This window comes from Haliotis rubra, unplaced genomic scaffold (genome assembly GCF_003918875.1).
Source record: "Haliotis rubra isolate DU_JTF1 unplaced genomic scaffold, ASM391887v1 Scf348, whole genome shotgun sequence".
NCBI lineage: Eukaryota > Metazoa > Mollusca > Gastropoda > Lepetellida > Haliotidae > Haliotis > Haliotis rubra.
This window is the reverse complement of record NW_025767022.1, coordinates 1,029,099-1,044,046: the sequence shown is the minus strand read 5'-3', so window position 1 is coordinate 1,044,046 and position 14,948 is coordinate 1,029,099. Positions and strand designations below refer to the sequence as shown.

Below are 14,948 nucleotides of genomic sequence, written 5' to 3'. Positions count from 1 at the left end.
CAGCCATACTGTGCAAAGGGTTACCCAAACAGTCTTTGCTGGTTTATTTACTTTCTGATATCAGAAATAGATTAATATGTAGTTGATGTTTATATTCATTTCTCAAAGTCTACGAGTACCGATTCTGTAGAATGCTGGAAATGTCCATCGTGACGAATAACGTCCTTCAAAAAGTGATTGGTTCTAGGGTATTGTAAATCGATATACCCAATGAAATTAATCTCACAATCGATCCTGTTCGATCCTGCTATAATCTGATTTTCATTGGCTCCATCGAATACAAAAGTTCATTAATATGTAAATGTCCTTGACAGTTACAGGTTTGTTATGACAAACGCAAATATGTTTGTTTTAGAAACTAAGGGGATAGATATATAACAGCTTGTTGAGCACCCAGCGTCACTTCCAGCGCTGCATCCAAAACGAGGAGATCGATAGTCATCACCTGAAGTAGCTCCAGGCACGTCGGACAGGTGTAAGAGGAACCAGCTCTCAGGTAAGGAGGCTTTTCCAAGTTGAAGAGTTTTCTGTTTCCACATAATCTGTATCGGTTTAAAGTAATGTTTTAAATGACAGAATATAACTTATATTCATATTTATCACCCATTTGATGTTTGTATGACGAAATTCAAAACCGCTAATTATGGGCATGTCGTAAATACTGTTAGACATGGACATTCATAATGTCTTTGTGTGAGTTGCTTGTTGAATCTAAGTGTTTGAAATTGAGCAGTATGATGGTTCTTGCACCTGCATTGAAATTTGACACTGAAAGAAAAATAGAAAGCGAAGTTCCTATGTTATTGCTGTCATATTTAAGATAATGTTTCTATACCGAGTACCCCAGAACCAGTAATAGTATGATAACTGACGATTCAGGTAGAACTGAACATAGCGATTGCACCACTGTAACACAGACATGGCACAGGAAAGTTTCGGTATAATGGTTTACAAATGTTCTATGGTATTCAACCAGTAGAAGCAGCGGGTTGTATGTTTCTTGAACGTTACGTCATACTGAGGCATTAGCAGCTTATGCTGGTTGGTACGGATGGAAAGGAGCCTGCGTATATAGCATGTAGACATGGTGACTGTAAGATGACTTCTATCACGCGCCGTTCTTGCAGCCTGCGTATATAGCATGTAGACATGGTGACTGTAAGATGACTTCTATCACGCGCCGTTCTTGCAGCCTGCGTATATAGCATGTAGACATGGTGACTGTAAGATGACTTCTAACAGGCGCCGTTCTTGCAGCCTGCGTATATAGCATGTAGATATGGTGACTGTAAGATGACTTCTAACAGGATTTTGTGAACATGCATCTCGGGGTAGGTTGGGATATCTTTCTATTGGTTTTATCCAGGGGATTTCATGTAACGATTCACAAACAATTTAAATTTTAAGTCAGTTGCATAGATGTAATTGTGATGTCAGGCTACAAGAACCTCAGAGGTCCTAGCTGACAAATGATTAGAACATAAATAGAGAAGAGTGCGAATTGTTTGATATGTTGTCATGGTAGCCCACTCTGGAACCGGTTGTTCGCCGACAGGTTGTGTGTGGGAGGGGACAAACCGGTCCTTCCACTTGTGATGGGGCCTGTGCGCACTGACGACGCGAGACCAGTATAGAGGCCTATGTCTTCATGTGCAGTGCACTGCGCATAGTTACTGTAAACACTGATTATCGATTGGTTGTTTCAAGGGTCACTGAATCCTTCACTCAAACGTAATCAAGCAGATTTTAAATGTTTTCCATTTACGACATATTTGAGGGAGTATGATATGAGTAGGTACATCGCGCCCTCATTGCGATCCCTGGTTTGCGAACAGGGTTCGTATTAAGTGACATCTACAATCGGCCTCATTACATTCTGTCCTGCATTTGATCAAATACCGTTTGTCACACCTCCATGCAGACACTTACTTATACCAATGGTCAAGCTAAGGTAATCAATAGTGTTGCGTCGTATCTCGACGCGTGGACCATTGCTCATAGCATCGTCACATGATTGTGTGGTTCAGACTCGTTTACAGGACTGTGCCATATGACAGGAGTGTGGTAACAGTCAAACAAACACAGACACTTTAGAGTGACAACTGAGTGAGTTGTGGGTGTTATCCGAGAACACCAGGTGTCCCCACAGCTTCTCGGTGAGTCATGCGGTGTCTGCACGCACTGTGCTTTGTTTATAGACATTCTTTACATGTTATCGATATCTAAATCAACTTGATCTGGACGTGACATTTTGTATTACATCATGGGATTGGGTCACATTACATATATTTAATGTATACATCGCAGGCTGTACTGGTCTCTTTACAAACTCAGTGAAAGAGCTAAAACAGTGTACTGGTCTGCACAGTGCTCCAGAGAGGGACGCATAGTCTAGGTAGACGGCATGTTTGTCTCAAAGATTAATACAACCTGGCATGATTCTCACAATGCAGTTCAGTGATATCTATGACAATGCAGCTCAGTGATATCTATGATATCTATGACAATGCATCTCAGAGATATCTATGACAATGCAGTTCAGAGATATCTATGACAATGCAGCTCATTGATATCTGTGACAATGCAGCTCATTGATATCTATGACAATGCAGTTCAGAGATATCTGTGACAATGCAGCTGGGTGAAACATATGACAATGTTGCTCAGTGTTGTTTTAATATACTTATAACACTGACACTATGCTATTACAGTTTTGTCCACAGTGTTGAATATGCCAGCGTTCCTTAATAATACAGATATTACTGCTGTTCAATGATGCGCATGACAATGTTGTTCAATGAGACGCATATCACTTTTGTTCAATGAGACGCATGACAATGTTGTTCAATGAGACGCATGACAATGTTGTTCAATGAGACACATGGCAATGTTGTTCAATGAGACGCATGGCAATGTTGTTCAATGATGTGCATGACAATGGTGTTCAATGAGACGCATGACAATGTTGTTCAATGAGACGCATGACAATGTTGTTCAATGCATGACAAATTTGTTCAATGAGACACATGACAATGTTGTTCAATGAGACGATGGTGCATGACAATGGTGTTCAATGAGACACATGATGAGACACATGACAATGGTTGTTCAATGAGACGCATGACAATGGTGTTCAATGAGACGCATGACAATGGTGTTCAATGAGACGCATGACAATGGTGTTCAATGAGACACATGACAATGGTGTTCAATGAGACGCATGACAATGGTGTTCAATGAGACGCATGACAATGGTGTTCAATGAGACGCATGACAATGCTGTTCAATGATGCGCATGACAATGTTGTTCAATGATGTGCATGACAATGTTGTTTAATGAGACGCATGACAATGTTGTTCAACGTGACGCATGACAATATTGTTCAATGAGACGCATGACAATATTGTTCAATGATGCGCATGACAATGTTGTTCAATGAGACGCATGACAATGTTGTTTAATGATGCGCATGACAATGTTGTTTAATGAGACGCATGACAATGTTGTTTAATGAGACGCATGACAATGTTGTTCAACGTGACGCATGACAATATTGTTCAATGAGACGCATGACAATATGGTTCAATGATGCGCATGACAATGTTGTTCAATGAGACGAATGACAATGTTGTTGACACATGACAATGTTGTTCAATGAGACGCATGACAATGTTGTTCAATGAGACGCATGACAATGTTGTTCAATGAGACGCATGGCAATACTGCTCATTAATTAGACGTGACCTAGATGCTCCGTGATTCACATGCCAATGTTGTTCAATAGCTTGGTGCTGGTTTGACCACGTTCCTCAAACATAAGTGTGATAGTTAATAAGTGCCACAGTGCTACACTACCTATGCGTGTGGACACCTGGATTGTTCCGATATTTCCGATATACCCTGAACTACCCGAACCTGAAAATTAACGTCGCGTAAATCAGACTATTATATGGTGTTTTTTGTTGAAATGGTGAGGGGAGCTTTGTTATATACCCTCAATGAAACTGAGAATACAACATGAATAACATAAAACAACTATAATAAATATAACAACTAAACCAGATAATTGTATGTTTTGTTGTGTATGGTCCATACCTTAACTTTTGTATATATCTTACAGCCATCTCTCCCCGTGTACCCACACTCCATAATGAGGGTAGTATTGTGCTTGATCATCTCCTGCTGCCTTGGCTCAGGTGGGTTACATTTATTGTAAACCTGTGTTAATGGGTGACAGGGTTAGAAAAATCTCGCTTCAACATACTGAAATCTGCCAGGGTTACTGTGAAGCAAACATACTGGACTAAAATAGTTCGGGATATATGTAAATTTTGAAATTATGAATAATGATATATAATGAAACCGTAAATGTTTTCTTATGATTGCAAGCTTTGTTACGATTGTTTATCTTTAATACACATCCTGTATCTTCCAGTTTCCGCACTCTTCGACTGTGCGCGAGAGACCGGGGCGTGTATGAATGGAGGCACGTGCGATATGGCTGCTGGAACCTGCTCGTGCGACGCACTCCATACAGGCTACGACTGTTCTGTTGTAATTGGTACGTTGTATCACAACCAAATATTTTACAATTTTAAGCAAACTGTTTGCAAATCGTGTGTTAATATTTTTCGGGTGGAGTTGTTTAAAGCGAGTGTAAATGTCTTTAGTCAGGGGTGTTTGAAGCACGTGTGTATATCTTCAGGTAGAGGTGTTTGAAGCACGTGTGTATATCTTCAGGTACAGGTGTTTGAAGCACCTGTGTATATCTTCAGGTAGAGGTGTTTGAAGCACGTCTGTATGTCTTCAGGTAGAGGTGTTTGAAGCACGTGTGTATGTCCTCAGGTAGAGGTGTTTGAAGAATGTGTGTATCTCTTCAAATAAAGGTGTTTGAAGCACGTGTGTATATCGTCAGGTACAGGTGTTTGAAGCACGTGTGTATATCTTCAGGTAGAGGTGTTTGAAGCACGGCTGTATATCTTCAGGTAGAGGTGTTTGAAGCACGTGTGTATATCTTCAGGTAGAGGTGTTTGAAGCACGTGTGTATGTCTTCAGGTAAAGGTGTTTGAAGCACGTGTGTATATCTTCAGGCAGAGGAGTTTGAAGCACGTGTGTATGTCTACAGGTAGAGGTGTTTGAAGAATGTGTATATCTTCAGGTAGAGGTGTTTGAAGAATGTGTATATCTTCAGGTAGAGGTGTTTGAAGCACTTGTGTATATCTTCAGGTACATGTGTTTGAAGCACGTGTGTGTATCTTCAGGTACATGTGTTTGAAGCAAGTGTGTATATCTTCAGGTAGAGGTGTTTGAAGCACATGTGTATGTCTTCAGGTAGAGAGCTATAAAGCATTATTATATATCAAAGGATGATAAATTTGAGGCATGAATATATATCTTCAGGTAATGATGTTTCCTTTCAGTAATATACTTTTGAAAAATGTGTACTGAGGTAGTGAAGTTTCGTTTCCAGCTGATGAAAGTCACGCTGACTGCACGCCAACCAACCCTTGCCAGAATGGAGGAATCTGTCACAAATCCGCAACTGCAAGTGCTGCCTTGTGCCTCTGTACCCCCGAATACGCAGGGGCAACCTGTACCGACATGCGGTGTAAGTACAAAACTGTGTGTCAGTTATGTCAGTGCCCCACTCCCAGAACTGTGACTGTAAGTTATGTAAGTAGCCCACTTCCAGGGACTGTGTCTGTAAGTTATGTCTGTACCCCACTTCCAGAAGTGTGTCTGTAAGCTATGTCAGTACCCCACTTCCAGAAGTGTGTCTGTAAGCTATGTCAGTACCCCACTTCCAAACATGTGTCTGTAAGCTATGTCAGTACCCCACTTCCACAAGTGTGTATGTAAGTTATGTCATTACCCCACTTCCAGAAGTGTGTCTGTAAGCTATGTCAGTACCCCACTTCCAGAAGTGTGTCTGTAAGTTATGTCATTACCCCACTTCCAGAAGTGTGTCTGTAAGTTATGTAAGTTAGCCCACTTCCAGAACTGTGTCTGTAAGCTATGTCATTACCCCACTTCCAGAAGTGTGTCTCTAAGTTATGTCAGTACCCCACTTCCAGAAGTGTGTGTCAGTTATGTCTGTGCCCCACTTCCAGAAGTGTGTCTGTAAGTTATGTAAGTAGCCCACTTCCAGAACTGTGTCTGTAAGTTATGTCAGTACCCCACTACCAGAAGTGTGTCTGTAAGCTATGTCAGTACCCCACTTCCAGAGGTGTGTCTGTAAGTTATGTAAGTAGCCCACTTCCAGAACTGTGTCTGTAACATATGTCAGTACCCCACTTCCAGAAGTGTGTGTCAGTTATGTCTGTGCCCCACTTCCAGAAGTGTGTCTGTAAGTTATGTAAGTACCCCACTTCCAGAAGTGTGTCTGTAAGTTATGTAAGTACCCCACTACCAGAAGTGTGTCTGTAAGCTATGTCAGTACCCCACTTCCAGAGGTGTGTCTGTAAGCTATGTCAGTACCCCACTTCCAGAGGTGTGTATGTAAGTTATGTAAGTAGCCCACTTCCAGAACTGTGTCTGTAACATATGTCAGTACCCCACTTCCAGAAGTGTGTGTCAGTTATGTCTGTGCCCCACTTCCAGAAGTGTGTCTGTAAGTTATGTAAGTACCCCACTTCCAGAAGTGTGTCTGTAAGTTATGTAAGTACCCCACTACCAGAAGTGTGTCTGTAAGCTATGTCAGTAGCCCACTTCCAGAGGTGTGTCTGTAAGTTATGTAAGTAGCCCACTTCCAGAACTGTGTCTGTAAGCTATGTCAGTACCCCACTTCCAGAAGTGTGTCTGTATGTTATGTAAGTACCCCACTTCCAGAGGTGTGTCTGTAAGTTATGTCATTACCCCACTTCCAGAAGTGTGTCTGTAAGTTATGTCAGTACCCCACTTCCAGAAGTGTGTCTGTAAGCTATGTCAGAACCCCACTTCCAGAAGTGTGTCTGTAAGTTATGTCAGTTACCTAAGTATGTAAGTACATGTATTGAACTACAGACAAATTAAGGGAACCTAACCTTGTATATTCATGTCGTTGGCTGATTTTCCTCTTCACCACAGACACCCTGACGTGTGACACCGCTGCGAATCCAAACACAATGAAGATGACGGTAATGCCGCATGTATCAACGTTCTCTGGGAAGGTTTATCTCAAGGGGAAGGAAGGGACATGCGACTTTACAGAAACATCAGCTGGATCAGGAACTTACGAGAGCGCTGTTTTAGCAGTTAATGACGCATCCTGCGGTGCAACAACATCGGTAATGGCGTGTCCCTCTTCTGTGTTATTGTTTCACTAGATTGAGTTGATTTCATACGGTGTGTAAGCTTCATGTTAGCGAATAACCGGAAGTGAAGCATACCTCATATCTAAACCAGCTTAGTGTTGGAGGAAAGCTCTAAGTGAAGCATGCCTCACACCTAAACCAGCTTTGTGTTGGAGGAAGGCTCTAAGTGAAGCATGCCTCACACCTAAACCAGCTTTGTGTTTGAGGAAGGCTCTAAGTGAAGCATGCCTCACACCTAAACCAGCTTAGTGTTGGAGGAAGGCCCTAAGTGAAGCATGTCTCACACCTAAACCAGCTTAGTGTTGGAGGAAAGCTCTAAGTGAAGCATGCCTCACACCTAAACCAGCTTAGTGTTGGAGGAAGGCCCTAAGTGAAGCATGTCTCACACCTAAACCAGCTTAGTGTTGGAGGAAGGCTCTAGGTGAAGCATGTCTCACATCTAAACCAGCTTAGTGTTGGAGGAAGGTCTTGCTAAATATTATGGACTTTCATGGGCATTCTTGAATATATTTGTTGATATTTGATAATCTCATATGGTTGTGTTGAGAAATGCATATGCCTGTCACATCTGTTGTGAAGAAAATCACGTGGATCATTGTACTGTCCCCGTGGTTGTTAAAAACAGGATACCATTCTTGAAGTGAAACTTTTCTTTGAAAGGGGACGAATAATGTCCAAGAAGTCATCATCCAGTTCGGAACGGACACTCTAACAACCAATGATGAGCTGATCACTTTCACCTGTGGCACCAGTGATGTGGTAGCGCAGACCTCAGGAGCGATCACCATCCAGAATGTGGAAAGGTTGCTATGTCTACCTCACCCTATATATATGAAAGCATCTGTACTCTGCAAACATACACTTAGTTTCAGGGGCCGGCCAAAAAACGGGTCTTCAGCATATACACTTACATATAACTACAGGGGTTGGAAGCATACATGGGCGGGTCTTCACTGTATGTAATATGTTTTACTACAGGATGTGGTCGAAGTAACGGGTGTTTACGGTACAAATATATATTTTACTAGAGTGACTGATCACTGTAAAAGGGTCATGGGTGGGGATGTGGGGTATACATGTACGCTTATCATGGCTTAATGATGATGGCATTGATGATAATGATGATTTTGACCTCTGTTGACAGCAACCTAGGTACGAAGGATGTCAGTAACGTTCCCGTGGACGCTGACGTCGATCTGATCTTGGAGTCTGGTGGGAGTACCGCCAGCGGTGCGACTCTTGACCTTGGCGCAGACATCGTTTTAACGGCCTCCCTGACAGTTGCCGGCACCGCCAGTAAGTGAGCTGCCTCTCCCTACACGTTGTGTCAGGCGTGTGTGTGTGTGTGTGTGTGTGTGTGTGTGTGTGTGTGTGTGTGTGTGTGTGTGTGTGTGTGTGTGGTGCGGTGTGTGTGTGTGGTGGTGTGCGGTGTGTGTGTATGTGTGTGGTGTGCGGGTGTGTGTGTGTGTGTGTGTGTGGTGTGTGTGCGGTGTGTGTGCGGTGTGTGTGTGTGTGTGTGGTGATGTTCACGTTCATGAATAGTAGGATGGCACATGATAGTGAAGAAGACCAGATCCTGATCACACTGCTGAAAACAGTGGTACATTAGACGCACAACCGACCCCTGTCACCAGACACCGTACAGACAGACAATGTGATGGTGGACATTCCAGCGGCCCTTGTCACCAGAGAACGTACAGACGGACAATGTGATGGTGGACATTCCAGCGGCCCTTGTCACCAGAGAACGTACAGACGGACAATGTGATGGTGGACATTCCAGCGGCCCTTGTCACCAGAGACCGTACAGACAGACAATGTGATGGCGGACATTCCAGCGGCCCTTGTCACTAGAAAACCGTACGAACAGACAATGTGATGGCGGACATTCCAGCGGCCCTTGTCATCAGCGACCGAACAGACAGACAATGTGATGGTGGACATTCCAGCGACCCTTGTCACCAGAGACCGTACAGACAGACAATGTGATGGCGGACATTCCAGCGGTCCTTGTCACCAGAGACCGTACAGACATACAATGTAATGATGGACATTCCAGTGGCCCTTGTCACCAGAGAACGTACAGACGGACAATGTGATGGTGGACATTCCAGCGGCCCTTGTCACCAGAGACCGTACAGACAGACAATGTGATGGCGGACATTCCAGCGGCCCTTGTCACTAGAAAACCGTACGAACAGACAATGTGATGGCGGACATTCCAGCGGCCCTTGTCATCAGCGACCGAACAGACAGACAATGTGATGGTGGACATTCCAGCGACCCTTGTCACCAGAGACCGTACAGACAGACAATGTGATGGCGGACATTCCAGCGGTCCTTGTCACCAGAGACCGTACAGACATACAATGTAATGATGGACATTCCAGCGGCCCTTGTCACCAGAGACCGTACAGAGATACAATGTGATGGTGGACATGCCAGCGGCCCTTGTCACCAGAGACTGTACAGAGATACAATGTGATGGTGGACATTCCAGCGGGCCTTGTCACCAGAGACCGTACAGACATACAATGTGATGGTGGACATGCCAGCGGCCCTTGTCACCAGAGATCCTGGAGACAGACAATGTCATGGCGGACATAACCAACCAAAAGTAAATATCCAGAAGCAGAAATCAAGTGCTGTATCTTCCCCTATACTCAGCATATATGTGAAGGAAGCTTGTTCGTTTGGCACGGATAATTTGGTGCGATGAACAAAGGATTTGTTCTTTGCGTTCTTGCATTCACATGAAGAAGGAGTAAGAATTAATTCTAAAACGTCGTGATTAACAAATATAGAGACTGGTATCCAAAACACCTATTGCTCATGCAGGTTCTGTTAAATCCTACAAATGTGTGATATTACAATGTGGTGAGTGTGACAATATTATGTCTTAGTTAAATGATATAAGCAATGTATAAAGTGCGATTTTTTAACCAAGTTTCACAATGAAGTAAAATGAACATATCCTGTTTATCCAATATGTGCTGACTGGTATGATTTGATGGTTAAAAGTGCATGATAAACCTATCCCGTAAGTTCAACAAAAATATGTGTTCACTGGTCAGTTCCACGTATATGAATGACAAACACGGATGTAAGCTTGTCTTCTAGTGTCATCTTCCCAAAAGACGTCAGATTAAGAAGGTCATTACTTATTGTTAATATCATATGTTACTTAGAGATACTTCTGGGCACCATGCCGATGCTCATTCCGTATCGTGTATGTCATAGCATGGATCATATTCTCCATGTATCTAGTTTAAGATCTTCATTCTGTCAGTGGGGTTGCTTCGGAGCTTTTATATCTCAAAATGTTTAAATGGTTATTGTTTTTTCATTAGATAGCTGCGCGTTTGTGCAAATATGTTTCTTATATAGTTTTTCAACTCTTGAATGCACATCTGGTTGAACGGTCCACGGGTGCATCGGCTTTCCTGTTTATAGAAAAGGGGGTCGGGTGCCTGCCCATGCTTGGGTTTTCTTAAGGGATGGACTTGATCCTTAAACATCGTGTTTTCCGATTGTGTTTTCTGTTTTCTGTTCATTGTTATTTTTTGCCAGTTTTGGTTCTGTTTTGCGATTTGTATGTATATTTTCATGTCTATATTTGAGTGTCAAGGCGTATGATTCCATGGATCTGTGTTTGTAATATTGAGGTCTGCCAGGTGTCATGTCATCCCTCATGAAGGATGTACAGAGTATGTTAATGAGCACTCAGTGTCTTGTTGGGATGTTTGAGGTGGGGTTTCGTGAGAGCATGGATCTTGTTGGTGTGATGCTTAAGGTTGGGTTTCTTGGGAGGATGGATCTTGTTGTGATGTGTGAGGTGAGGTGTCTTGGGAGCATGGACCTCGTTGTGATGTTTGGGGTTGGGTGTCCTGGGAGCATGGACCTTGTGAAGTTTGAGGTTGAGTATCCTGGGAGCAGGGACCTTGTTGTGATGTTTGAGGTTGAGTATCTTGGGAGCAGGGACCTTGTTGTGATGTTTGAGGTTGGGTGTCCTGGGAGCAAGGACCTCGTTGTGATGTTTGGGGTTGGGTGTCCTGGGAGCATGGATCTTTTTGTGGTGTTTGAGGTCGGGTGTCTTGGGAGCATGGACCTTGTTGTGATGTTTGAGGTTGGGTGTCCTGGGAGCATGGATCGTTTTGTGATGTTTGAAGTTGGGTGCCCTGGGAGCATGGATCGTTTTGTGATGTTTGAGGTTGGGTGTCCTGGGAGCAGGGACCTCGTTGTGATGTTTGGTGTTGGGTGTCTTGGGAGCATGGGGCTTGTTGTGATGTTTGAGGTCGGGTGTCCTGGGAGCATGGATCTTGTTGTGATGTTTGAGGTTGGGTGTCCTGGGAGCAGGGACCTCGTTGTGATGTTTGGGGTTGGGTGCCCTGGGAGCATGGACCTTGTTGTGATGTTTGAGGTTGGGTGTCCTGGGAGCATGGACCTTGTTGTGATGTTTGAGGTCGGGTGTCCTGGGAGCATGGATCTTGTTCTTGTGATGTCTGAGTCGGGGTGTCTTGGGACCATTGATTTAGTTGCGATGTTTCATTGTTTGTCTGATGCGATGAAAGAATGAAACTTCTACTCAACTTTAATGGCCAGTGATGGTTGGGTATTGCTTTAGTATTTCTGGTGGGTCTTGTGATAGTATTTGCATTGGGTATGGTGTTAGTATTTCCGGTGGATAGGGTTTTGTATGTCCTTTTCTAAGGCGGAATTGATAAACTGATGAGTTGATACCGGGCTTGCGATGGGACTTTGTATGTCTTTGTTATGCTGTATGTTGACTTGAGTTAGCGGTTCATGATGATTCAGGTTTATAGTGTACTGCTGTGATGTGACGAAGAGAATGTATGTAATTTTCAGAGTTCAAGGCTCTACGACTGACGAGGTGCTATGCCGCTAATGCAGCTGCTTCCAGCGCAGCAGGATATAAGTCGAAAGACTTCATTACAACCAGGTTTGAAAGCTATTTTCTCAAGTATCTTTTATTCACAATATCCAAATGCATACCCCTGTTACAAGTCAACTTTAATCCACACGTTCCATACACACGCTTCGCACAAAATCACACAGTGCCCCCCCCCCCCCACACACACACACACAGATAGGAAGGTAATGATGTATGTACCATCTGTGTTTCCAGCTGCCCATCTCCAGACTTGAAGAGCGTCATGCTGACAGATGTCACAGGTACCGCCACTAGTAAAACGTTCACTTTCGACGCCTTCAAGTTTACTGGCTCCAATGATATCTTTGTGACCTGTGACATCAAGCCATGTATCGTGGCTACAGACTGTGATCCCGTGAGTTCAGGAGTGCGACAGCTTCTTGTTTGCATTTACTGTTTTTTGTTGTAAACTATATATAGTTGTTATCATTGCTGACCCAATTAGATGAAACCATCAAATTCATTGATAGAAACTTGGAGTACGAGTGGTGTTAACTAATGATAGTGTTGTTTGTGATGGGGGATCCTGGTAGATCAGGTTAGCTCATCTTTTCGAAAACAACTTGTACCATTTCTGTTTGATTGGATTTATGAGCAGGTGTCTATGAGATCGTACAATATACTCTGCTTTCCAGTTCTCTTGTGCTTCGGGGAAAGGTTGTCGCTAGTTTATTACTGTGTGGCCTCCTGTTTTATTTGGTCAGTTGACTTGCGGATCTGCTAGACGGAAGCGAGAAGCTGGAGCTAGCCCGGAGAAGGTCCTGCAGAGATCATTCAACATCAACGATCCCCTCAGTCTCGCTACCGCCGCTGCAAGTACGTATACTAAACTTGGAAATATGTAAACATATATATGTCGGTAGCCGAGCGTATGAAATACCGTCCTATGTTATCACATAAGGGCAGTACTCATGTACTTGTTTGTTCCAGCTCTGAATAAGTTCAAGGAGGACAAGGCCTGCTACTTGACCTGGGAGATGACCGCCACAGTCGTGGCTCTGTCGGTGGCGCTTCTACTGCTCCTCATCCTCTGCATCGTCCTGGTGGTCAAGGCCATCCTCAACCGCAGGACAGACACCACAGTCTGCCGCGACGACACCAGCGACACCACCTCCACCGCCCACCTGCCGCACCTCCCGACTCTTGTCAGCAACAAGTGTTAAAGTAGCAAGGAAACGATATGGGAAACATGCCTTCACTGTACGAAGTTTATACTTAAAGTTTTGTTTAGAACCATGAGATAAGGGTCATTATACACGTATAAAAGTAAAACCCCGGGGTCTCTTAAAACAATGCAAACGTCAAATAACACCACAGTCAAAGGCTAACTAGTCACCTACTTACGTCACCTTTTTCTAAAAAATAGTAGTCACCAATTTAATACTATACTTCGAATGAGTTGTACTAGTATTTTGTGTCGTCAAAAACATAAACCGTGTGAAAAGAACGCCTTGGAAAGTAAACGCCTAACATGTTTGGTAAAATGAACTCATATGTTCTTGTCGTGAAATTGAGCCTTGAGTCAGTCACCAGCAATGACTACTGAGAAGATGAATGTTGCACTACCTTGAGTAATGTATATATCAAATGTTTTCCCTATGTAAGGCTTCGTCGGGGTTTTCATACATTGCCTGCAACCAGTGTACTGTGATATGTGTTGTGTTGTTAGTTGTTGGCGTCGGTGTCTCTGTCTATGTAACGACGAAAATACACATTTTCAGATAACACCGTGTTTAAGGGTTGGGGTACGACAAGGTTGTTTCTTGTCAGTATTTGTTTCGCATGGATTGCATGTATTCTAGGGTTGTCTTCAGAGACCATCAACGCCCTTGGTGTATTATAAAATATCGTTTGAATGATGTACCAAAAGAGCAGTTTATATACATAATAACGTAAACGGTTACAACAAAAATTGGTATTTTTAAAACTTAAATCAACAAATTATATCTGCAATTCGTCTGATTCTTTAGTTAATAAAATTAAAAAAATTACACACAGGTGTCTTGTCTTATATGTTCTCAACTAATACAGCTGTTGCGAGATTAGCCACACAGTAGTTTTTGGGGAACCGTCAGAATGTGCGGCTCAGTCGTTTTTGTAAACTTTTGGGTATGATCGGGGTTAGTAGCTCGGGAGTAGGATTCAGCACATTCACTGGTACTAACATTATTCGTTTGTTTATTGTTTAATGCCGCACTCAGCAATATTCCAGCTATACTGCAGCGGTATGTAAATAGCTGAGTCTGGACCAGACACTCCAGAGATCAACACCATGAGCAAGTCAGCCAAGTCAGCGAGCCTGACCACCCGATCCCGTTAGTCGCCCCTTATGACAAGCATGGGTTGCTGAAGACCTATTCTAACCCGGTATATCAGAGCTAGTCGTTACATATGGTACCTTATACCGTCTTCAGCAGGAGAGGAAACTAGTTTACCGCACCGTCTGACCGGGTTACATTCTGCGACAACTCTACACTGAGTGACCATATATTTGAGCTTATAACTGAAAACTGACTACTGCAATGTGGCGTTAAATATCAACATGCATGCAACGTCTTCATGGGACATTATAATAATTGACAGGGCTTTTTCCGTTTCGCGGTGAAATGTTTAAAACAAACTTGATATAGCAGCAATAAGAATTGATCTATCGCCCGACGAGCTGACGGATGAACCATGGCAGAGTGTTTGAAGTGTCTGCAGA

The 14,948-nt window shown here is 43.3% G+C and overlaps 1 protein-coding gene across 1 annotated transcript; it reads left to right on the top strand.

Annotated features, from left to right (window-relative positions):
* Positions 1-387: 387 nt before the first annotated feature.
* LOC124284925 (EGF-like domain-containing protein 2) lies at positions 388-14,237 on the top strand. Its single transcript, XM_046721057.1, has 11 exons — positions 388-496; positions 4,122-4,197; positions 4,437-4,562; positions 5,472-5,609; positions 7,067-7,266; positions 7,954-8,096; positions 8,438-8,589; positions 12,160-12,253; positions 12,440-12,599; positions 12,949-13,060; positions 13,175-14,237. The coding sequence occupies exons 2-11, from the start codon at positions 4,152-4,154 to the stop codon at positions 13,405-13,407; spliced, it is 1,404 nt and encodes a 467-aa protein (XP_046577013.1). The 5' UTR covers positions 388-496; positions 4,122-4,151; the 3' UTR covers positions 13,408-14,237.
* Positions 14,238-14,948: the final 711 nt, after the last annotated feature.

Bases quoted from the DNA above. Each gene is read 5' to 3' on its own strand.
- LOC124284925 (XM_046721057.1), top strand. From the start codon at position 4,152: ATGAGGGTAGTATTGTGCTTGATCATCTCCTGCTGCCTTGGCTCAG. The intron at 8,590-12,159 runs GTAAGTGAGCTG...TGTAATTTTCAG, and splicing joins GACAGTTGCCGGCACCGCCA to AGTTCAAGGCTCTACGACTG. The intron at 13,061-13,174 runs GTACGTATACTA...TGTTTGTTCCAG, and splicing joins TCTCGCTACCGCCGCTGCAA to CTCTGAATAAGTTCAAGGAG.